At 38.6% G+C, this 25,276-nt stretch overlaps 1 protein-coding gene across 3 annotated transcripts in view; it reads left to right on the top strand.

The window, feature by feature from the left end:
* USP6NL (USP6 N-terminal like) overlaps positions 1 to 25,276 on the top strand; it is a 154,836-nt gene that overhangs the window by 120,684 nt on the left and 8,876 nt on the right. For all 3 annotated transcript variants that reach the window (XM_050805281.1, XM_050805280.1, XM_050805282.1), the window contains 5 exons: positions 1,199 to 1,319; positions 3,375 to 3,469; positions 4,056 to 4,121; positions 4,220 to 4,319; positions 7,262 to 7,414. In XM_050805281.1, the coding sequence (XP_050661238.1) occupies positions 1,199 to 1,319; positions 3,375 to 3,469; positions 4,056 to 4,121; positions 4,220 to 4,319; positions 7,262 to 7,414 (535 nt within the window). The remainder of the gene's footprint in view (positions 1 to 1,198; positions 1,320 to 3,374; positions 3,470 to 4,055; positions 4,122 to 4,219; positions 4,320 to 7,261; positions 7,415 to 25,276) is intronic.

The following is a 25,276-nucleotide window of genomic DNA, read 5'->3' as shown; positions in this document are numbered from 1 at the left end:
CTATTAGGTGAGGTCCAAACAAGATAACTGTGCCCTTACTGGCTATACCCCGGAGGAGGCTAAACTCTTTGGTAATAGACATGCTCTTCTTAAGGCATTCAGCATTGTTGGGGAAGAAGATAACCTGGGATAGATTAATTCGTGTTGGACTTAATGTGGGTGTTAAATGAATACTTGCGGAATAGGTCCCAGGGAGGACCTTTGAACCTTGGGATGTATAATTTCTATTGTAGTTAAAACCTTTAAATTGTAAGAACAGAAATTCACTCAAACTAGGAAAAGTTAAAAAGGGGTTATTAAAGGGACATCTCATAAGAAGGAAGCACTAGTTAGGCCTCATTGGAATTGGAGCTGGAAGGTGGGCAGCATCTGGTGAGAAGGAAAACTGCACCTTCCATCTCTCTCATTCTGGGGGCCATCAGTATCTCAGATGATCTCTGTGAACTGTTCAGTTCACTGTTTCTCTCTCCAGGTTGCTTCCTTTGCCTACTGGCCACTTATTCCTTGGCTCAGATTGTACCCACAGACTCAGTGTGAGCATTCTGTTCCAGTACATACCCCCATCTGATTACAGTCTCTGGCTTTGTTCACATTTCCTAGAGAGAGTGTCTGATGAGTCAGTGCAACCAACTAACTCTTCCCCTGGGGTCAGCTCTCCTCTTCTGGTCCATTAGCTGTGGTTCCTGTGGCACAAGCATGAATCCCTGAGGCCACATCATAAGCAGGGACTGTGGGGAGAGTGGATATTTCTTAGAGAGGAGGCATAGACTGTGCATGGGCATCCTAAAATGTGTCTGCTTAAGGGTTCAGAAATCTAGAGGAGACAAGACAGCATACTGGGTATTGTAGGAGGAGAGACTTTGCCAGCCACTGAGCAAAGAAGAGATATAGTGAGCTAAGAATCATACATAAAGTGAAATAAATATTAACACTCTTTAAAGAAAGTGTGACAGTGTTGAACGGAGTCCAATAAAAATATGTAGCAATTTACACTTTGTACCTGTACATTTATTTTTGAGCACAATTTTATTCTCTTATGTGGCATAATACTGTAAAGAGTATAGTATTTGTCTCTAGAATGGACTATTAAACGATGTGTGTAGGAATTTTCTGGTTTTTATAGAGTAGCTTTTTCTCTGTACATATGTATGTAATTCGGCTAAACTCCCCAGCTTCTGTGTTCCCCTTTGCTCCCCAGGAAGTCGGGTATTGTCAGGGGATGAGCCAGATCACAGCTTTACTCCTCATGTATATGAACGAGGAAGATGCCTTCTGGGCCCTGGTCAAACTCTTCTCAGGCCCTAAACATGCCATGCATGGTAAGAACACCCTGTGCTTTATCTAAACAATCAAGGTAGGGAAAAAGGTAGATTAAAGCAAAACCAAAGATGCTTGCAAGAGTTACATACAACAAATTTAATGTCTCAGGGCTCGTTGAGTTCATTAGTATTTGTTACTAGTTTCTTCTTTCATTTTTCATTATTGAACTTTTCTAAAATGTTTACATTTATTTTCCTTTGTCTTTATTCCAAAGTATATTGTTGGCATTTTGAAATTCTTTCTTACTTGCCCTTGGTCAAAAGAAACTAATTTAGGATTGGAGGAATTTAAGAACAGGTATATTATTGGGAGAAATAAAAGATGCCTTTTAATCAGAACTTTTAGATGGTCATGAAATTATCATTTAAGTGAAATGTTTACCATTGACCGGATATTGTGATGTATAACACCTTGTCAAAAAAACAGTCATTGAGAAATGGCACTTAGGTTTTTAAAGGAAAGGTAATAATTAAGTAGTTTTATATTTCAAGTGTAGTTTTTAGTTTTTTCGCATAAAATTGGTTCCACTTAAAAGGTTGATAACATGTTCTAGGCACTCGATTATTTAATATCTCAGAACCTGCTGATTTTTTTCGTTTTCAAGTTAACACTGTTTATAATAACTTTTTCCTTGTTTTTGCCAAATTAAGCAATAGACTTTATTTCGGAGAGTTTAGATTACAACTCTTGAGACAGGGTCTTGCTCTGTCACCCAAGTTGGAGTGCAGTAGCGTGATTGTGACTTATTGCAGTCTTGACCTCCTGGGATCAAGCCATCCTCCTGCCTCATTAGCCTCTCTAGATTCTGGAACCACGCAGGCATGTGCCTCCATGCCTGGCTAATTTTTTAAATTTTTTGTAGAGATGAGGTCTCCTTATGTTGACTAGGCTGGTCTCAGTCTCCTGGACTCAAGTGAACCTCCCACCTCAGCCTCCCAAAATACTGGGATTACAGGTGTGAGCCACAGCCCCCGCCCTTAGATCACAACTTGTCTTGGAAATAAAAGTGGCATTTGTTCATATAATGCAAAATTATTTTCCTAGTGCCATCAAATTTAAATAATTTTAACACTAGTTATTCTAAGTGTTAATATCAAATTTAAAATAATTTTAACACTAGCTATTCTAAGAATGAATCTTCCAAGTTCAGTTTGTGAATAAGCTTTGTGTGGTGGGGAACCTGCTATATATTTAAAATACTGTTTTAATATTTTCAAAATTATGACTTTCTATAGCTCATTGTTACTGAAATCTCACACTCTGACCATGTGAGGATATTATGTGTGTGTGGAAGAGTGAGGGGGGTATGTATGTGTTTGCATTTGTCTTTCTCCCTTAGTGTTCCTTGCCAATTACTTAACAAATATCATCTGCATGGTAACTGGGTCTGGGCACTTTGCATCTAGTAAATAGACTCTAAAAGTAAGACATGTTATTATATTGAGTTACCTTCCAGTAGGGTAGTATCATTCCAAAAGGCATCTTGAAGAAAGCCGCTCTTCCCTGTCAGTCTTTATTTTGCTTTCCCATGGGGTTGTGTTGCTGATCTGTCTTGAAGTACAATGGAATGCAAATTTAAGTGGTATGTAATTATGTGCAAGACTGTCCAATTTTAGGAAATGGTCATTTAAACCTATTTGATAGCTTACCTTCAGCAATTATTGTCACTAGACTAATCTATAAAATAATATTAATTCTACTATCCTAACATTTACACTTAGAATGCAGTTTGGCTCATTATTAAGGGTAAGTTTATACTTACAGATGTTTGTTTCTGTGTCTGCCTGTGAGATTTTATAACTAAAGGTTACCTCAGTACTTTGCATTTCCAGTGTGAACACGGATCTTTAGCAAACAAATCCTAGGCTCAAAGTTTCATTACTGAAAGCTTATATACAGTTACTTCCTGGGTGGGGAGAAAAAATATTTTGGTAACTACTGGATGTTTCTTTTTATTTTTGACAGTTACAAAGGAAAGAAATATGTTGCATTTTAAGATTGGAGGGTTTTGTTGGTATTGTTTATGAAGTGTTGTTTTTATGTTTGTATTCTAGGCTTTTTTGTCCAAGGTTTTCCTAAACTCTTGAGGTTTCAAGAACATCATGAAAAAATACTGAACAAATTTCTGTCCAAGCTTAAGCAACACTTGGTAGGTAGATGTGACACTGACTTACACCCACCTACCCCGCCCCAAAAAGCTGGGATAATTAAATTGTCTTTGGTCCCAATTACCTTATTAATTTATAGTGTCATCCATTTCATTTACTATGCAGTTATAATTCCCAGTTGTTTACAAAATATTACATTTGTAAAATTTAATATTGATAGGCTATCACAGTTCCTACTGAGGGATTTGAACTTCTTTGAAGCTAATAATGCAAACAATGTGATAATTTAAAGATACGGGATCTTCCTGTTGTTTTGGAGGTTTTTTTCATTGTACAGAAAGTATTTTTTCAGAGTCACAGAAACTCGTTGTTAGTGAACTATATGTATGCCTTACTATAAAACACAGTAGTTTAGGTAAACAAAGATAGCTCACTGTAAAATATATTAAAGAGAATCTAAGTGTTGTATTATAGTCCCGTCATAAGAGGAATTTATTTTTGGAGTGAATTTGGGAAGTAAATGTGTTTAGCTTTGATAGCTGCATCCAACAGCCTTCCTAACTTCGTATTATTTTGTTAAATTTAGTTTACTACAATCCGGAAATTGTGAGCTCTTTGTTTTTTCAGGATTCTCAAGAAATCTACACAAGTTTTTACACAATGAAATGGTTTTTTCAGTGTTTCCTTGATCGTGTAAGTATTTATTTACAAAACTCAGTCATAAAATTATAAATACAAGGTGAGGGGAAGCTGTTAACCTTATTTTTGTTTTGTTTTGCTTTTAATTATAGACTCCCTTTACACTAAACCTCAGAATATGGGATATCTACATCTTTGAAGGAGAACGAGTTCTTACTGCTATGTCTTACACAATCTTAAAATTACACAAAAGTAAGAAAATGCTTAAACTCTAAAATTTCATAAAAAATTGAGGCTTTGATTTCTCATTCTGCACCCTACTTCAAATTCATTGTTTTTTAATAGTGGTTTAAATTTTTTTTGAAAATCACTGGAGAAATTATCATCAATTGGTCACATATTTTTATAAGTTCTTTCTCATGACTAGAAGCTTACTTCACTGCAAAGGTCTTTGGTTCTTTTCTGTTTATACCAGTGTCATTTTCACTCTTTTTGTAGAGTGCAGTTAGTTGGTTTCACTAGTAATATTTTTCGTCAAGTATTTGTTTCCACTGGGACCCCTTGTTCTTTCCATCAGTCTGAATCTCAAGTTTGCAGTAAGAGAAGGAAGACCAAAGAAACCAGGTCCCTTAGTTCAAAGGGCTGGAGAAAACATTTTCTATTACTGTTTCCTTCATCCAGGGTGAATAGCACCCAGCTCTGAACTGTGGATGGGAGCACAAAGACCCACTTCTCTACCTGAGTGCATTATGGCCTCTGGGGCAAGTTCAGCCAGTGTCTATAGGCAGATAAATGCAGCAAGGTTTAAAAAAAAAAAATTGGAAAATTTTTAGTCTTCAGTTGCAATATTTTAAGGGCTCTATAAATTTGATATGTTATGCCTTACTTTAAAATAAAGACATGAGAACCTTATGAAGTTCCATGAAGAACCTTATTCATCTTTAAAGTCTCAATTCAGCCTTAAAAATTATGTGACTTCTCTTGTAGCTATGCAGAAAAGAAAATCATTGAAAGCTCTAGAGCTTCATATAGTACGTACTTCTAATCTAGGTCATACCACATAGTTTCATGTTCATTGTACACTCAACTCTCTTATGTTATTATTGAATGATCTGTCCCGCTTCCCAACTAAATTATAAACTAATTAGAGTGCACAGGGTCTTGTTTGTAGTTTTTCTCTCTGCTGTGCTTGTCATTGTTCTAAGTACGTGTTACGGACTTTACTATAAGATTGTTTGGTTGCTTACTTGAAAAGCATGGACTGTAGGACTGCCAGATTATCCATACTTTAGATAGGAATGAAAATGCCCTTTAAAGCACTTTTGTTATGTTTAGTTTTTTCAAGAAAAGGACTCAGAATTGTTGTGGTTCACTTCCCTTATACTCAATTCTTCTTTCCCCAACTAGTGGACCAAAACAAAACAATTGACTATGAATTATCTTCCAGGATTCAGGTCTGTCATTTGATCTTGTGAAATCTCTTTTCCTTCCTCCCTGCACCTGCCCCGCACACCGCCTTTCGCCTCCCTCCCCCTCCCCCTCCCTGCCCCTCTTCCCCTCTCCTTCTCTCCCCCTCTCTCCCTCTCTCTCTCCCCCGTCCTCCTCCCCCCCCCCCCGACTTTCTTTCTGGATTGTTAATGGATCAAAATAGAGAACAGAAGTACATTTTAATTAAGAGACATTAGCTTAATGTTCCCTCAAGAATGAGGAAGTCGAAACATAATGTATTTCTTTGTAGCTCTCATCTCCTTCTTAAGCTGTTACTTATATGACCCTTGATTAATTTTGACAAGTAAAAAGTTTCTTCACCCTTGTAAATAAACGTTAAGCATAGCAACTACTTTACATTCTACCGTATCATTGGACTAAATGAGCTGTGGACAAATCTGTCTGCTGCTGTGTATTTTTCTTGGTTAGAGAGAGAAAGCTCAAGTGAAGTTCCATCCCCACCATATAAAGCTTCCGAAATGGAAGGGTAGCTGCGGGATGGGAGGAGATGCTGGTTCAAGTTTCAGTTAGACAGGAAGAATAAGTTTTGGAGAGCTATCATACAGCATGGTGACTATAATTTATAATAATGTACCGTATACTTGAAAATTGCTGAGAGCTTAAATGTTCTCACTACAAAAAGATAAGTATGGGAGGTAATGAGGTGTCAATTAGCTTGATTTAGTCATTCCACAGTGTATACATATATCAAAACATATTGTCTACCACAGATATATACAATTTGTTGTTAGCCAATTAAAAAAAAAGAAAAACTCTGGGCATATTAACCAATAGTTAGCTAAAGCTCATAATAAGTTTTTTCCTTCCTTTTTCTTTTTTTTTCTTACTGATTGTCTTAAAAATATGTTGTTACTGGAGGTTCATCGCAGTGGTTTTAAATAATAAGAAATCAAAAACCACCTAAATGGCCATTACTAGAAGACTAATTAAGTCAATTATAATGCATACATATAGTACACTCTTTTACAGCTGTTAATGATGATGTAAAATCATATTTGTTGAAATGAGGTATCAGCGATACATTATTAAATGGGAAAAAAAGCAAAAAGGGGAATAACTTGAAAAGTATAATTTGGATTCTTCAATTGATATACATAAACACTTGTAAATACCTGGATCTACCTGTAGGGTATTATGTAATGAGATCTTAGCAGATTTTTACTTTCTGCTTTGTGTTCATATTTAATTTGAATGTCTTTTTCCAAGAAAATGAATTTCAAAAGTAGAAATAAAACTCACAAGATTAAAATCCAGATGTTCTGGGAAATTCTGAAACAGAAATACAGACTTAAAATGGGGCTTGCGTATAGCAGTTGGAGCTCCATATCAATAAAAGAGAAAGGCCTCATGCAGGCTGAGATAGTCTTTCTGTCTCTGTCTCCAAGAAGCTCTTGCCCTGGGGTAATACTAATGCCTAGGTGTAGTTATTCCAGTGAGGAAGTATTAGGCGGTATTCTCCTCCTTTCCTTTCTCCCAGTAAACTTTCCGGCTTTTCTGTGTGGCTGCTTTAATATCAGGCAGTATTTTTGTCTTACTGAGTTTTAATGATGTCCTCAATGCCATATGTAAGTTGTATGCTGTTTGTACCCTTTTTAATGCCCTTTTATACTACACCTGAATATAACAGAATATCTTCCCACCTAAAGTATTCACTTGGCATTTTCATTTCTCTTATCCTTTCTTAGAACATCTAATGAAATTGTCCATGGAAGAACTTGTAGAATTTTTTCAGGAGACCCTGGCAAAGGATTTTTTCTTTGAAGATGATTTTGTGATAGAGCAACTTCAGATTTCTATGGCAGAACTAAAGCGGGCAAAGTTAGACCTTCCAGAACCTGGTAAGAATTACCCCAATACTTTATATCTACATTGTAATTAAGATTGGAAGACATGGCACAATTAACATGGGCTGTTTCTTGCCCACAGCGTAAGCATTATACTTGTGATGACATAACCTGGATGAACGCCTTACCAGCTCAGCTGCTTTGGCTTTTTTCTTATTTTAGGGAAAGGCAAGTAAACATATTAATTATATCTGCCTCTCCTAATTAGGTGACTGTACTATTCTTGCTTACATTTAGAAATTTGGTTGGCAAATACTCTTGTTCAACAGAAGTAGCCATGGTGCTTTAAACTAGCATAACAATAAGCGTTTTTTGCTTTCTTCATCTCATTTTGTGAAACCATATGTAATAGTAAGTAGAGCAAGTAAAAGCCCTATCTTATAGTTGAGGAAATGGATACTTAAGTGCTTAAGTAGCTTAAATATGAAGCCACAGAACCACCAAATAGCATTACTGAGACTGGAGGCCAGTTACTGACTACTAGCCCAGGGCTCTTTGCAGTATGTTGCAGTATAGATAATATATTTTATTCACTTACTGTAAGACATTTTTCAGCACCTACTAATAGGTTTTCTGCTAGGTACTACTTTGCTGGGGATTTAAGAACTGAAGAGAAAGATGAGAGCAAGCTCTCAGGGTGTGCACTGGAGAGCTAGAATGTATGAGAATGATAACAGAGGGTAAATGGGGCATTACTAGAGCTAGCTGCAGGGTAAATGGGAGAGGGACAGAGGAAGGGAGGAAGGGGAGTGCAGGAAGGGAGGGAACAAAATGAAAATGTCAAACAATCACAGGAGGAATAACTTTCAAAGTTTCGACCAGATAGTACTTGACCATGTATGTCTTGAGAAAAAGGTACTTTTGCTTTTCTTCTTTCTTATCTTTGTTGCAGTGGATGGGTATAGTAAGAGGCTAGGGAGGTGGAAGGTCATGGGCGAGAGATGAAAAGTAAAGAAAGTCAGTTACGTATGCCCTCAGGTAGAGGTGAATTTGGTGTTTCCCAATCAGTGTGTCAGGTTGGCTATGTCTGTACAGAAGGACAAGCAGTACTTTCATGGATAAAACCATGAAAGTACTTTTGATAAAAACCAAGATGCTTGCTTTTATTTACTTAATTGAGAAGGGTCTAATCAGCGCTGCTCCGAGGTTTGCTCAAGGTCATCCAGGTTCCTAGGAAGCATCCCTCACAGCAGTAATGGGGTGTGGGCCTAGGCCTTGTGGAGCCGTTGCCTTTGTTAAGTGAGGTCAGCCCTCTCCTATTCAGTGTAATGACGTCCGTTTTCTACTATCATTTATTTTTATTTATTTATTTTATTCTATCATTTATTTTTAAATATCTTGCCTCCTAAAAAGAGTTCAAGGCAAATTTTAGTAAAAGTCAAATGCAGAAGAAAAAATATAGAACTATTTAAACATGAGATAATTCAAAACCTGTGTCATGGATTGCGATGGTGGTGACTTAGCATCTAATTAGCAGCTAATATTTATTGGATGTTTACTGTGTGCCACATACCACAGGTGCTGTCTCATTTAATCTCTAAAAATAACTCATAAAAGTGCTCATCTACATTGTGCAGATAGGGAAACCTAGTAGTAGTAGTCTGTAAGATCGTTTTACCAGGAAATGATAGAATGGGGACAGAGAATGGGGCAGGGGAGAAAAGAGGAGGAATAAATAATAGCAGAATCATGCTCTAATCCTACTGGCAGTGAAGGTAGAATGGATAAGGCATCTCTACATTTTGTAGCACGACCATCTGCCTTTCATCGCCTGCTTGTCATTCTCTTTAAATTGTTATGAACTGTATATGGAACACTAAGATAATTAAATGAACATCATACCAAGAAATTTCCGTGGCACATCTATCCTTTTAAAAACCTACATAAGGCCGGGCACAATGGCTCACGCCTGTAATCCCAACACTTTGGAAGGCCGAGGAGGGCGGATCACGAGGTCAGGAGATCGAGACCATCCTGGCTATCATGGTGAAACCGTCTTTACTAAAAATATAACAAATTAGCTGGGCGTGGTGGCGGCGCCTGTAGTCCCAGCTACTCGGGAGGCTGAGGCAGGAGAATGGCGTGAACCCGGGAGGCGGAGCTTGTAGTAAGCGAGATTGCGCCACTGCACTCCAGCCTGGGCGACAGAGCCAGACTCTGACTCAAAATAAATAAATAAATAAATAAAAACTCTACATGAACATGCCACTTCCTTTTGACTCCTTATATAACTGTGGCAGTGTGACCTCCCCTGAGTCACGTGCGATGACGCCTGTTTTCCTAGGCCCACATGAAAACATGGCGCTGTTACGTTTTAAAATGTTTGCTGATTGGATAGAGTCTTCCATTGTTGTTCGATTGGTAGTTCTTTGAGTATCTTTCTTAGATATCTTTGGGGCATCCTTCTTTCTTTTGCTGTGAACTTCCCGGTTCATCTGTTGCCCATTTTTCTATTGGTCTGTTCATACAGGCTCTTGTTAAGGAGATTGGCCAGTTTCTTATGTGTTGCAGACATCTTCCATACAGCTTTCCCTATGGCTTCTTGCTTTTGTGTTTTTTGTAAAGAATTTTCCACATGCTGGATGAAGTGCTTTTTCTTAAGTACCCATATTTCTCTTCTAACATTTATGTTTTTTTAATGCTTATGGGTACAACTTCATTGAGATATAATTGAGTATGATTAAATCTTTAGCTCATCTAGAATTTACTTTTTGTTATGGAATAAGAACTCAGCTCTGCTTATTTTCCAAACCATTAGTCATGTGGATTAGTGGCATTTATTAAATGACATTTTGGCACTCTATTCTGTTCCACTGCTCTCTGCTTTTCCAGTTACACTTTTTAAATATGAGACAGGGTCTCACTCTGTTGCCCAGGCTGGAGTGTAATGGCACAGTCATGGCTCACTGCAGCCTTGACTTCACCGGCTCAAGTGATCCTCCCACCTGAGTCTCCCCAGGTAGCTGGGACTACAGGCGCATGCCACCACTCCTGGGTAATTTTTGTAGTTTTTGTAGAGACAAGGTTTTGCCGTGTTGCCCAGGCTGGTCTCAGACTCCTGGACTCAAGCAATATGCCCACCTCAACCTCCCAAAGTGCTAGGATTACAGGAGTATCCGGCCTCCAGTTACCCTTTGAATATCTGTTAGGGCAAATGTCCCCTCATTACTTTGTATTATTTTGTCAAGTTATAAAAGAGAATCCACTACTATTTTAGTGTTATTCAGATATATTATTTTATTAGTATTGAGATTGCACTGAAATTAAGGATTTTTGAGAGAAAACTGGTATTTTAAAAATTGAGTTTTTCTAAGTAAAAGCTTTTATTTTACAGTCGAGGTTTGTTTTCTTCATGTGACTGTGAGACATTTCTGGTCTCACATTCCGCCCCCCACTCATGTACCATATAAAATGTGGCTGTCAGCAGGTGGTCACTGGACAACCCCAGGTGTGCTGCAGACCTGCCATTTCCCCACAGCATCAGGTGTGTGGACGTTACCGCTGCCACTGGCGTTGGAGCCTAAGCAGGGGCTCTGCAGAAGAGACCCAAACAGAGTGAAGGCAGGGGTGCCAAGTCCTATGGGGGATAGTTGTATCTTTTATTGCTATTGCAAGTTGAAGCTTTTCTGCCATTTCTTTCTAACTGGTTTGGAAAACTCTCGGTATCCTTTTAATATTATTTTTGTAGCCAATATATTTGATCAATTATCTTAGATTTTTTAAGATTTCAGATACACAATCTTATCTTCAACAAATAATCGTTCTTCCTCTTCCTTTTCAGTATTCATGCATCCTCTTTTTTAGAAAATAGCTAGAAAGTATTCAGCTATTATTGTTTTTAAGTTTTCTTGAAAAATCAAAGTGCATGTTCAGTTTTTTTGAATGCCTTTTGAACACAAATGAGTTAATCATTTTTTTCCTTTAAAACCTTTTTACATGAATAATTTTGTTAATATACTTCCTAGTGGTGAACCATTCATTGCAATTCTTGGATAAACTTCACTTGGTTGTTACAAGTTTTTCCTTTATAGTACTGCTGATTTATACTCTCTAATATTTTACTTAACACTTAAAGTGGTTATTCCTGAGATTTCATTGCAGTTAACCAAAATGTCTGTGTGTTGTCAGGTTATACTGTCCTCATAATTTGGAAGCTTTCCTTCTTTCTCTGTGTTCTAGAACTTTAACATAGTATTAAAATTATTCCTTAACAACTCGAAAATATATTTGTGAAACTATTTCCATCTAATATAATTGTTTTGGGGGTTAATGTTTTGATTTGTTTTATCTTCTAAGGTCAATGTGGGTCATTTGGTGATTTATGTTTTCCTAGAAAGCTGTTCATTTCTGGTTTCTTAATATATTTATGTAAGGTTTTGCAAAGTATCTTATGGTTCTTTTATCATATATCTGTAACAGTCCTACATTTTCATTTCTCACTTTCTTTGTACCTTCTCCCGCTCTTTGATAAAATTATCCAGAATTTAGTCTTTATTAATTGGCTTGTATCAAGAATCAGCTCTCGAATTAGTTAATTCTGATTTTCTTAGTTTATTTCTTCTTTTTTCCATAAAGTCGAATGCTTGACTGGGTGCAGTGGCTCACACCTGTAATACCAGCACTTCGGGAGTCCGAGGCGGGCAGATCACTTGAGGTCAGGAGCTCGAGACCAGCCTGGCCAACATGATGAAACCCTGTCTCTACTAAAAATACAAAAATTAGTGGGGCGTGGTGGCAGGTGCCTGTAATCCCAGCTACTCGGGAGGCTGAGGCAGAAGGATTGCTTGAACCCAGGAGGCGGAGGTTGCAGTGAGTCAAGATTGCACCACTGTACTCCAGCCTGGGTGACAGAGCAAGATTCCATCTTGAAAAAATAATAATAATAATAAAAGTCAAATGCTTATTTATTTCATAGTATGGGGGTGGTTTGTGAAAGTGTTGAAAGGCATGACTTTTGCTGTATTCATGTCTATGTTTTTTTTGACATGTAGTTTTTTTATCATTGTTATAGTCTACAGTGTCTACCATTTAAATTTTTGGTTTTTATTAACTAGATTTGTGTGAGAAGGAGTTTCGTGGGGGTTTTTGTGTGTGGGTTTGGCGTCTTTTCTTTTAAGTTTACTTAGGAAAGCTATCAAAAATACAGAGAAATATGATAAAAAAATTACCAATGATTACCCACATGCCACCTCATAGATTTAACTGTTAGCATTTTTGTACCTTTATTTTATCTCTGTGTGTTTTGTAGTTGCTGTTGAAACATTTTTTAAAACTTTTTTATTGTGAAGCTTTTTGAACATACTCAAAAGTAAGGAAATGTATAATGACTTCCTTCCAGGTACGCATTGCCCAGCTTATTGAACAATTTTAAAGTGAAAATAAGGACATCGGGATACTTCACCTCAAATACTTGTCTCTGTAGCCGAGAAACAAGGACCTTCCCCCAGCCAACCACAATGCCATTGCTCCACTAACAAGTGTAACAGTGTGACTACAGTGTGACTCCTCAGCATGATCTCATGACAGCTCCATGTGGGAATATTTCCAGTTGTCCCTTAGGCTGCCTTTTAAGCTGTTTTTCTCACCAGCACTTAGTCAGGGCTACATTTTGTATTTGTCTTACGGGCTTAAGTCACTTGTCAGGGAGCAGTACTCCTCCTTTCTTCTTCCTCCCTCTTCACCCCCCCACTTTTGTTTTCCTGTGAATGACACTGCCCTGCTGAAGAGCGTAGTCCCGCTCTTCTGTGGAATGTCCCACACTCAGGAGTTGTCTGATTTTTCTTTCCTGGTGTTCTGTGTAGTTTCAGCAAACTAGAAGCTAGATGTAGCAGTTTAATAAGATTTAGATTAGACAGGAGTCCCACAGTGTTTTCTTAATATTGGAGATGCTGAGTTTGGTGATGATAATCATATCTTTTTGATTTAAAATAAAAGTTTTTTTAACTGAAAAAAAAATCTTTTCAGTTAGCAGGTAATCTGTGGATGATGTCTTGACACTGTATGGAGATGTCCAGTTTCCCTTTAACACTCTCCCTCATGCTTTTTAGCTTCCATTGATAATCCTTACCTATATCAAATTTCTTCAGAAGTTGCAAAATAGTGATTTTCAAATTCAGTGATTTCTTTCACTTTTTTTTTTTTTTTGAGACAGAGTTTTGCTCTCGTTGCCCAGGCTGGAGTGCAGTGGCGCGATCTCGGCTCACTGCACCCTCTGCCTCCCAGGTTCAAGTAATTCTTCTGCCTCAGCCTCCCAAATAGCTGGGATTACAGACATGTGCCACCAGGTCTGGCTAATTTTGTATTTTTTTTTTAAGTAGAGATGGGGTTTCTCCGTGTTGGTCAGGCTGGTCTCAAACTCCTGACCTCAGGTGATCCCCAAGTGCTGGGACTACAGGCGTGAGCCATCACGCCCAGCCTCTTTTACTTTTTTTTTTTTTTTTTTTTGGCAGACTTTCTTCTGTAACAAAGAGCTTTTCCTCCCTTATCAAGAGAGTTACCTTAAATATAACTCTTTGGTTACCTTAAAATGTAGTTACTACTGAAAAGGCGGAATAAATGCTTACTGTTTTTCTGTTTACTGGTTTTCCCCCATGCTGTCTTCTATTCAGATGAAGCCATTTGGCAGCACTTTCGTCGATTAACAGAAGTCATTCTGGTTAGAAAGCCTGTTTTAATCCACTATGTCTGCCAGTTTAGCCAGATTTATAGTTTATGACCTAGATAGAAGAATCAAAGAAGATTTTTCTCAGAATAGTTAACAGAGCCATTTTAGTCTTGGTAAATGGCCAGAGCCTTTGGGGTACTTCAGTGCTTACGGGAGAACATCCACACTCCTTAGTGTGACACACTTTCTCTCCTGTCTGCGGCTTCTACACTTCACATCCCGCCTCCCCGGCCACTTTTGAGTCACCTAATAGTAATGATAACAGCAAACTTTGAGTCTTCTATGATAGACTTTTTGCTAAATGCTTTGTATTCACATATTAACTTATTTTTTTCCAGCAGCCCTTTGCAGGAGGCATTTGTTGATGCAAGTTTTTTTTAAAAATCCTTAACTCAAGGACAAATTTTCTATGCACATGATTATTTAGGTTTTAAAAGTTAGTATTTATTAAAGTTACAAATTAAGAAACGTTTTTCTTCCTTATATTAATTCAGTTTACAGAAGTTAGTATAGTATTTTTAAATCTGGCAAATTTTAACATTCTCGTCTAATGGAACTTTAGTTAATGTTTGGTTCCACTTATAAACCCCTACAAACGTTTTTAATTCCCTTTATAAATGTAATATATCGAGTTTCTTTTAAATGTATCAAATTTCAATTTAAAAATAAAATGTTTCCTAGTTCTAAAAAACGTGCAAATCTAATAAATTCAACCTTAAGAATATGCTGAACCTTAAGTCTCTTGTTTCAATATACTGTTTATAAGTTTAAATAATCAAAAGTTCAAATCAGTGACTTATTTGCATATTTTAAAATTGGCATAAGAAGGCCAACTTGGCCAGATTCTCTGAAATAGAAATATGTGAAACACAGAAAATTCTAAATGCAAACAGATTCCTTAATGCAAAAAACTACAGTATTAATCACGTTTGATTCTGTTAAGCTTTGGCATTTATTTCTAGATTTTCAGGAATTAAGACTTTTTTCCCAGATAAATTTGGGGTGTGCTTTCTCAGTCAGCTGAATCATGAGCTGGAACTGCGAGTGAGTTCCATCGGGCGGCACCACCTTCATTATCTCGAGGGTGGTGCCCACGAGATGGCTTTGTCACATAGTCCGGATTCCTTAGACCTTGTTCCCCCACCACCTCATTCTTCCTTCTCCTCATGGTCTGCACCTTTCCACCCAGAAGATCTTGACTTTTTACTTTTAGAGATCTTTGAACCTGATGAAATCCTCTGTTCATTTGTTCCTACTTTAGTAGGTCAATAATTTGTAATTAAGTGGCATTTATTTTAATTTTGAATAGTTTTCATGGGGAGTTTGCCATCACTATTATTATTAGTAGCTTACTGTTGAGGAAACTTGGGCTTCAAGGTTAAGTAACTGCCCGAGGTCAGACAGTTGGGAATGAGAGTTCTGTCAGCTGACTCCAGAGCTGTGCACTACACCCACCTGGCCCGCCGCCTGGCCGCTCACTGCTCTAACAAGCCTGCGCTTTCACTTTGCATTGGAATACTTCGCATTTTTTGTAATACTTTGCATAATTTGCAATACTTTGCATTGGAATACTTTGCACTTTGCATTGGAATACGCTCCTCCTCCAAGAATGCCCCTGACCATTCCTCAAATGCCTCTGTCCTTATCCATTCTGCTGAGTGTCATGACTTGGTTTAAGCATCGCCTGAAGCCTTCTCAGCGGGTCCCCAGCCTCCCCAAATCCACAGAAGTTGATCACCTTCTCCTGTTTTGTGCCTGGCCCGTCTACTACACATGCTTTCTGGCCTATCCACTACACATGCTTTCGTCCTCACACTTTCAGTGCCTCTGTCAGACGTGTCTCTGTTAGACAGAAAGTTCCCTGGGACAGTGACCGGCTCCTGCCTCACCAGCACCTAATAACACTGTGTGGCTGTGGCTGCGGCTATGGCTGTATTAGGTACTTCTATTGAATAAATGAAATCCTAATGTATTTTTTAGATAATAAACTGTCTACAAAAGGTTAGCATGAGGCAGTTTTTTGGGCGTAGGAAACCATTCTCTAGCTTGACTGCATGCACCTAGAAGCGAAGCAGTTTTATTGGATGCCAGTTTAGGAATTGCCCCACTTTTTGAGGATTGGAGTGGGTTTTCACTTTTATTTATTCATATAATGTAAAATGATATTACACTTAAACGTTTTTACATGTGTGTAAAAGTTGAAACTCTAGGAAACGAAGCGTAGGTTTTTAAAGTTACTTAACAGAGACCTCTTGCATTTGTGTGGCATTAAACAGGTTTATAGTGAGAGATGTGTGTTTACATAATAGGCTCTTTTTCCTTTACCTTTCAGGTTTAATCTGCTGGGAAAAAAAAGTCAAGCCTAGGAACCTAACTATAAAAATTTTTTGAACTTAAAAAAAATTACAGCCATAATTTAGAAAGCAAATTCTGTTTCTTTTCATCACGTTATTGAAAGCTACAAGTGTTTGAATTGTATATTTTGGATAATATTACATTAAACAGAAATAATGTCATTTGATTTTTCAGGTAATATATTTGAAGTCCAGAATATTTAAAAATACAATTGGACTTACTGTTTGATCTGGAAGGGGATAACTTTCCTAGAATAATAGAATTATTTTCCTGAGAGTGACCCCCCCCACCGATTCTTCCCGAAAACTGTTAGAACAGTCAGAGTATGTGTATTCTGCTGTTGAAAGCGTAGAAGTAGACCGCTGGTCACAAAGCGAGCACTTAAAGCGCTTTGCTGCAATGATGCGCCTCTTACTGAGTGCGAAAACCTGCTGACGCCTCGGAGGCTGTTGATGGGTGAGGCTTGTAGTTGAGTGTGGTGTCCACTGGGGGGTGACAGAGACCGGCGTAATAATCAAGCAGGGACAAGCCTGAAGGGCCTGAGAGGGACTCTCCCTTACTTTTTAGGGACTGTTAGAATATTCTTTTATTGGCTTCTTTAAAAAAAAAAAAAAAAAAATACTTAAGAAAATAATAAACATTTTTGCCTTTTTCTAAAATGTGTCAAGTTACATTCCTTTTTGTTGGAGCAGATTATTCTAATTGTTAGCACTGCCATAAAAATACCACTTAGGCAAACACCAGTGAGAAATATCAATAACGCGGTATTTTCACAAAAGTATCCCCTACTGTATCTGTTAGGAGTTGTGGTGCCTCCTTACCCTTTAAGGAGTAGGGCAGTAAGTCTTTATTCCAATTCCTGTGTGTGTGTGTGTGTGTGTGTGTGTGTGTGTGTTTGTTTTTTTGAGACGGAGTCTCACTCTGTCGCCCAGGCTGGAGTGCAGTGGCCGGATCTCGGCTCACTGCAAGCTCCGCCTCCCGGGTTCACGCCATTCTCCTGCCTCAGCCTCCCGAGTAGCTGGGACTACAGGTGCCGCCACCACGCCGGCTGATTTTTTGTATTTTTAGTAGAGACGGGGTTTCACCCTGTTAGCCAGGATGGTCTCGATCTCCTGACCTTGTAATCCACCCGCCTTGGCCTCCCAAAGTGCTGGGATTACAGGCTTGAGCCACCGCGCCTGGCCTCCAATTCCTGTGTTTTTAGGGAGAAGAAAGGGAAAATAAAATTTTAGGCACGAGGCTATAGTGGAGTGAGCAAAAACATGATTCTATCTATTGAAAAGAAGCCCAGAATGCAAGCACGGATAATAAATATGAATGTTTATTGCCTATATATAGCTTTCTGTTTTGACATCAATTATGCTTGAATCTTTTAGTTACAGTTAGTTGCTTAGGGGTGAAAGGAGATATTTAAACCAAACAACGACAAGTAAAGCAGTGTTTGTGTGGTGGGGCTAGGGGTGGTAGTTCAAGCAGGCTGAGATAGCTCTGAAAATAGATCACACCAAAATGTAGGATGCTTTATTTGGACGTACTTCTGTGAAGAAGAGTAGAGAATACTAATTGGCATATAAAAATGTTACTGGTGATGGCATTCGTCCTTCTTACAGGGTCTACATGATGTGTTTTCAGTTCAGTGGCGGTTGAATAATTAATCGCTAGAAAGGAATCACCTCTTTAATGAAGTCAAGGAGATTTTCCTCTTCATCATGGTAGAGGTCAGATCCTGGCATGGCGTCCTTGGGTTCCGTATTGCTGGTGGAGCTGACGCCTCTGTCCCTACAGAGGTTGTGAAAAGCCAGCGAGTCCCCATGGGCCTGCCATGAAGTTCCCTGTGGCTGCCTCCATCCTCCTCCTTCTCCATCCTCACACCCTCTGCGCTCCTGGCTGCTTCTCTGGTCCTCTCCATTACTCGCTTTCTGTGACCTCCCCGCCACCTCTTCCTTCTTCCCCACCTCTCCTTTGCTGTCTGTGCCCCTTCTCGCTTCTCCTCCTCATGAGAGGCACAGCGTTACCGCCTCCGCAGTGCTGCCTCAGGGGCCTGAGGGCCTCCCTGGAAATGTAAGCTGTATATACACTGCTCATTGTGGAATTTCTGAGACTATTACACTATTCAGAGGTTAGGCAGCTGTGGGAGAAATGTGTAGATGGCATAATTGCAGCGTTAGCATTAGCAAATGTTCATGGGAGATGGACATTGGTGCAGGTATCATGAGCGTGCACGGTCTACACTTGTTAGTATTGAGCCTGCTCCCTGGCCATGGATCACTTTAGAAAGCAGGAGTGACCTGGCACTGTTTAAAGTGAAGCAAACTCCAGCCCCGTAGTCTGGTCTGGGCACCTGGGAATACCCTTCACCCACTGTGCGGGGCCTCCAGCCTCACTTGCTTTATTGTCTTTAAAGTGTGGAGGAATGGGGTTTTCAGCACCTGTATTTGAAAGGCTTTCTTATATCCCTGTCTACTGCCTTTGCATCCTTATTGAAAATCTCGGCAGAGCAAAGAGGCCATAACTTCTCAATGTTTTTATACAGTTGAGGTATTTGCCATATTCCTCTTAAACAGTAGTTCCTAAAGAGAAGTTATCATTTAGGAATTGATTAGAGGCAGTGTTATTTTGTCTGTACTGGATTTTTTTTCCCCCAAACCCTGCTACATCTAGTTTCTTAGCCATGTGGATCTTGGATATTTATAACCCTCAGGTTTCTGCCTGTGTATATGGACAGTGTGTCATTACTCTAACTCATGAATATTTGAATGAACGAACATTTGTCAACACCTTCCTTGTGATTGTATTATGATTTTAGATACTATGGGAAGGAATACAAAAGAAGTAAGATTATAGTCTACTGGGGAAGGGAAAATATGTTAGGGACTACCATGAAAGAACTTTAAGATGCTACTTTTTGGACGTTTCAGAACAGTCACAGATTTTTTTTCCCAGTGTGCATTTTGGCCTCTTGCCCATTCAGTAAATGGAACGTGTTAAACTTTTCCTTTAATTCTAGTATGATGCATAGATGTATGATATATAGACTATTAGGCACTCTTCCTTAGACAGGGACATTTCTGTGTTGACTGGAATATAAAGTAGAATTAATTATAAGGTAAATATTTTTCTTACTCCTTATATTAAACAATAAAATCTCCTATGTATGTAAGGCACATACCTTTGCATTTTGTTGTGCCTGAAGTTACCACCTCAGTCTTTCCATTGCTTCTCAGTTGGTTTCTTATTTCTCCTAGGAAACACATGCCTTATATTGGTAATTCTACATTTTACTATGTGTCCAGCTCAGTCTTTACTGATATGTGCCTCCTATGTGTCTAAAGGATTCCAGAATGAAAATCTGTGAATATCACAACATAGGAGTAGACCATGCCATGGCAACATTTTCCTCAAAGGTGTTCAGCTTTTTTGCCACATCTCCTCCCTTCCACTCCCACTCTACAGTTTGTTGTCTCCTGCACCACACTGGTATTTTATGAAACTGTCTTGCTGCTGTCCTTGACCTCTCTTCCCTACCCTGTCCTTGTAACACCAGCCAAGGGACTTCCTGTATTTAAATGAGAACTAGGGGAAGGATAGGACCACTCCTCTGAGCGAGGGATGTAGGCACTAGTCCAGTAATGTTTCACTTCCATGTTTTCAGTAAAAAAGAGGTTTTAGAATGAGAACATTTGAATAAATATTGATAGGAGGAACTTGAAGCCAAGTGTGGCCAAGCTGTGACTAAGAGACCCTGGAACATACCATTCGACTGAGCGAACTGTGATTGACAGTCATCTGGGAAAAGCTGTGGAGCCAAGCAAGTGTTGGAAGGACAGCGATAAGAAAGAAACATGTAGTTCCACTTTTTACAGAGGATAAAAGTTGAATAATGTAAATCACAGACAAGTAAACATGATGTCTGTCTGAGGCAAGAATCAATAAATGGATTAATTAAAAATGGAGTTTTGAGCACTCAGAAAGCAAAGAAGGTGATCACTAATCTGACTCCATCAAGCAATGCCATACTTGATTAATCTGACTTTGTTTTTGGTAAGATTGCTCATTTAATGAATTGGAAGAATGCCTCAACCTAGTATATATAGGTAAAAGTAAAGTGTTTGGCAAAGTCTTAAAATACTTTTTTGGATAAGCTAAAAATATTTCTTACAGGTCATACAGCGAAACTGCAGATTAATGTCATCCTACCTGTAGAACAGTATTCTGTGCTTTTAAACTTTATACTTTTCTGTTACTCAGATTGATACTCAGCAGAAAAAATATGTAGTACTTAAGGAAAAATAATAATTCAGTCTATGAGCATTTAAAAACTGTATTAACCCCTACTAGTGTTTATTTTTTTAGTAATTTTTGTAGACATATATATTGATTTATGTCTGTATGTCATTCATAGTACATGAGATTATACTACACATATTGTTTATAACTTTCTTTTTAACTAATTAATGTTAAAAATACATTAATATGGCAGTAGGCTGCTACAAGTTTATATTCTATACCTTATTTCACCATATTTTTGTTTCATAATTGTTACTGAATTTCACAAATCCTCTGTGTTGAGGATGTAAGTTTTCTAAAAGAATGCAGTTTTGAACATCCTTATAGCAAACATTTTGCATATCCCTTAATTATCTTAGGATAAATTCTCAGAGGTGGAATTCCTAGATCAAAAATATTCAATATGTCAAATTGGCGAATTTGTTTCTCCAAGCCCACAGTAGTGAGATATACCAATTTAGAAGTATTTTAATTTGCATTTTTCTGATTACTTGTGATATATTTACCTGCTCTTTTCTTCTTTGAGTTTCCTGTTCATATTCTTCATTTAATTTTCTATGTAGGGCATTCTCCATTTCCTTTGAGAGTTCTTTACCTTTTAGAGAAGTTAGGGTGCTCCATTTTTGTTCTTACTCTGAGTGTTCAGTACTTGTTACCAGTCACTTGGATGAAAGCATTGGTAGCATGGTGTTCAGATTTGTGGATGGCATCACATGGGGAGGTCTAATTAATGTAAAATTCCAGGGAGATCCCAGATTGAAATGATGAGTCTAAATAAGATAAACTGAGATAGGAATCAATATAAAGCACTTTGAACCTGTCTAAAAACAGCTACCCTCATGAGGTGCATAATGAACTTTCAGTCAACAGTGGACTACATACAGGATGCTGGCCCTATGAGACGAAAATACCATATTTTCACTGTCCTGTTTCTATCTTTAGATACATAAATACCTACCATTGTGTTCCAGTGACCCTGCAGTATTGAGTACAGTAACATGCTGTATGTGTTTGTAGCTGAGGAGGAGTACTAGGCTGTATCATAGAGCCTCGGTGTGCAGTACGCTGTGCCATCTAGGTTTGTATAAATGCACTCTTGTTGCAGGAAGTCAGGGACCTCGAACGGAGGGACCGACTGGAGCCACGGCAGAGGAACATAAATTGTGAAGATTTCATGGACATTTATCAGTTCCCAAATAATACTTTTATAATTTCTTAGGCCTGTCTTACTTCAGTGTCTTAATCCTGTTATCTTTGTAAGCTGAGGATGTGTGTCACCTCAGGACCACTGTGATAATTGTGTTAACTGTACAAATTGATTGTAAAACACGTGTGTTTGAACAATATGAAATCAGTGCACCTTGAAAAAGAACAGAATAACAGCGATTTTTAGGGAACAAGGGAAGACAACCATAAGGTCTGACTGCCTGTGGGGTGGGCAAAAAGAACCATATTTTTCTTCTTGCAAAGAGCCTATAAACAGATGTGCAAGTAGGGAAGATACCGCTAAATTCTTTTCCTAGCAAGGAATGTTAGTATTAATACTCTCAGAAAGGAATTCATTCCTGGGGGGAGGTCTATAAATGGCCGCTCTGGGAATGTCTGTCCTATATGGTTGAGATAAGGACTGAGATACGCCCTGGTCTCCTGCAGTACCCTCAGGCTTACTAGGATTGGGAAACTCCATCCTGGTAAATTTTTGGTCAGACCAGTTCTCTGCTCTCGAACCCTGTTTTCTGTTAAGATGTTTATCAAGACAATATGTGCACCGCTGAACATAGACCCTTATCAGAAGTTCTGCCTTTTGCCCTTTGTCCTGTTTCCTCAGAAGCATGTGATCTTTGTTCTGCTTTTTGCCCTTTGAAGCATGTGATCTTTGTGACCTACTCCCTGTTTGTACATCCCCTCCTCTTTTGAAATCCTTAATAAAAACCTGCTGGTTTTGAGACTTAGGTGGGCATCACGTCCTACCGATATGTGATGTCACCCCCAGTGACCCAGCTGTAAAATTCCTCTCTTTGTACTCTTTCTCTTTATTTCTCAGCCAGCTGACACTTATGGAAAATAGAAAGAACCTACATCGAAATACTGGGGACGGGTTCCCCCGCTACACTCTAATGTTCACATGATGATGAAATTGCCTGACAACTTATTTCTCAGAACATATGCCTGTCATTAAGTGATGCATGACTGTATAGAATAATAGTAGCTACCAGTTCCTAAGCATCTTCTATATGTCAGGAAATATGCTAGAATTTTCTTTATATAGTAACTCTTATAGCAAATCTATAAAATAGATATTGCCGTTTTAATTTATAGATGAGAATTCTGAGACTCCCAAGTTCACACAGCTTATTGTGGCAGATTCAAATTCAGGTCACTTGTTCCTGTTGACCCTGCTGTTTCCACTGTGCCTTGGAGACATACAACTTAACAACATTTGGAAACATTGTTTCTAAAGGAAGGGCAGTACAGTGTGACTGCCAGACAGCTATACACTTTCCACTACAGTGTTCAGGATAAGGGAAGTAATCAGCCATCTTAGTTCAAACCTAGAATATGGCTTCAATTCTGGGTTACCACACTTAAAAGGGGTACTATTGTACTTGATTGTTATCAATAAATAGCAATAGCTGAGTGTCTAGGGAAAAAACTTTGGAAGTCAAACCCACGTTAACCATTCTCAGGAATAAATTGGTTACCACAAGACATGGAAAACTACATACAGAAATCTGCAAAGTATTGGAACTCTAAATTCTCCTATAGGGTTGTTACTGCCTGTGTCTACCTTCCACATTTGCTTTGCCCAGTTGTTTTTTTTTTTTTTTTTTGATGGGGTTGTATAAAAAGCGTTTTATTATAATCGCTGTAATTTGTTTCATTACATTATTGACATTGAAATGTGCTAGGACCATGAAAGCAAATAATCACAAATAATGAAGTAGGTGAGTTTTTGCTAACAGAAAAAGGCAGTCCCTAAAATTTATTTAAAACAATCCAGTTTTGAGATTGGGGTTATAGAGCTACGCGTAGCTGCCCTTCGAAATGCGTCATGTCAGGTGAATTGAGTTTTCACTAATTGAGAATTCATGCAGACTGAAACATGGAAATCAGAATCTGGGCACCTGCAGGCAGCGCTGAGAGCAGCTTGGGTGCTTCCACTGCCAGCGCGATGTAGGGGAGAGCACATGCAGGCGCAGCAGCAGCAGCAGACCAGCCAGGAATCTATTCCTTTTTTGGTTTTGTTTGTTTTTTAAATACTGCTATGGAGAATCTTAAAAGACATTTTAAATTATTTCATGTGAGCTAAAAAGTTGGTGGCTCTCTGCAGGCTGCCAAAAGCCAGTGAGTGGTGGAGAAGCTTCCAGGGCTCAGTGTGACAGTCTCTGCAGTGAATCGTTTTGCCCCCGTGACAGCGCATCTTCAGGCGTGCATTCACCACTCTGGGCGTCACCCTTTTCCTTTTCTTTAATGGTCATGTTTGTCATCAGATTTCTTCTTACTAACCTGAGAAGGATGTTTTGATGATTGGCTGATATTATCTGATGGAATATCAGCCAGCCAATGAATTAGCCAATCAGATTACTGTGTTCTGCCCGTAGGAAATTGTCAGACAGTGGGGACTAGAGGACAGTTTATAAATTCAGTTTTTCTATTATATATGTCTTGATATCTTATTGATAATTTGTGTTTGTTGGGATTATTTGCCTGCAGGGAAGAAGGCATTCATATATTTGGGAGTAAATGGATGACTATTTGTAGAGCTGATAGGAAAAAACTGTTGGAGGATTCTGGATAGATTTTAATTTAATTTTTATTGCTGCTTTTTAACCTGATGTGCTGAATAACTACTTGGAGTATTCTTGACTTGCTAGTATTTAAAGTCTGCTTTCTCCATTCCTGGCATTTCAAGTTTATTTCACATATACATTCATAAAGCAAAGAAAACTTTTCTGAATTACAAGCATTTTAAAGTTTGGGTTGTCAATGAAAATAATTGGTCCACATATTATAAAATATATTTCTTACCAAAAGGTTTAAGAACAACGTGGGTTCTGCCAGCTGTTCCAGAATAGGATCTGCCTGTGGCTGTCTCAGGCCAGGAGTTATGCTGTACGCTGCTTGCTCTTTCACAGTTCACATCTAACCCATTGAGCAGGTGTGCAGACACTGCCTGAACAATTACCCAGGAAGCAACTTCTTCTCACTGCCTCCATGGTGGTATAGTGTAGGAGGAGGAGCAAAGGTGCTGGAATCAGCTCAGGGTTTGAATTCTGGACCTGTGACTTGCTAGTGGTGAGCCTTTGAGCAAGTTAGTTTCTGCCTCCATTTCCCATTAAAATATGGGAAGATTGTAAAGCCCTGCACTCTCTGCCTATCACAGGCCTTACAGGTACAGCTTTCTGAGCAGAGGCCAGCACACAGTGAGTGCCTAGTGAGTATCAGCCATTAGTGTCATCATCATTCAGTATTGCCACAATCGAAATCCCGGCCACCATTAAAGTGATCTAAGATAAACATGAGACTGTGTAATTCTTCTGCTGAAAAGC

The sequence above is a fragment of the Macaca thibetana genome, chromosome 9 (assembly GCF_024542745.1).
Source record: "Macaca thibetana thibetana isolate TM-01 chromosome 9, ASM2454274v1, whole genome shotgun sequence".
NCBI classification, from domain to species: domain Eukaryota; kingdom Metazoa; phylum Chordata; class Mammalia; order Primates; family Cercopithecidae; genus Macaca; species Macaca thibetana.
Note: the sequence above shows the minus strand (reverse complement) of the source record. Positions and strands in the feature narration are given on the sequence as shown.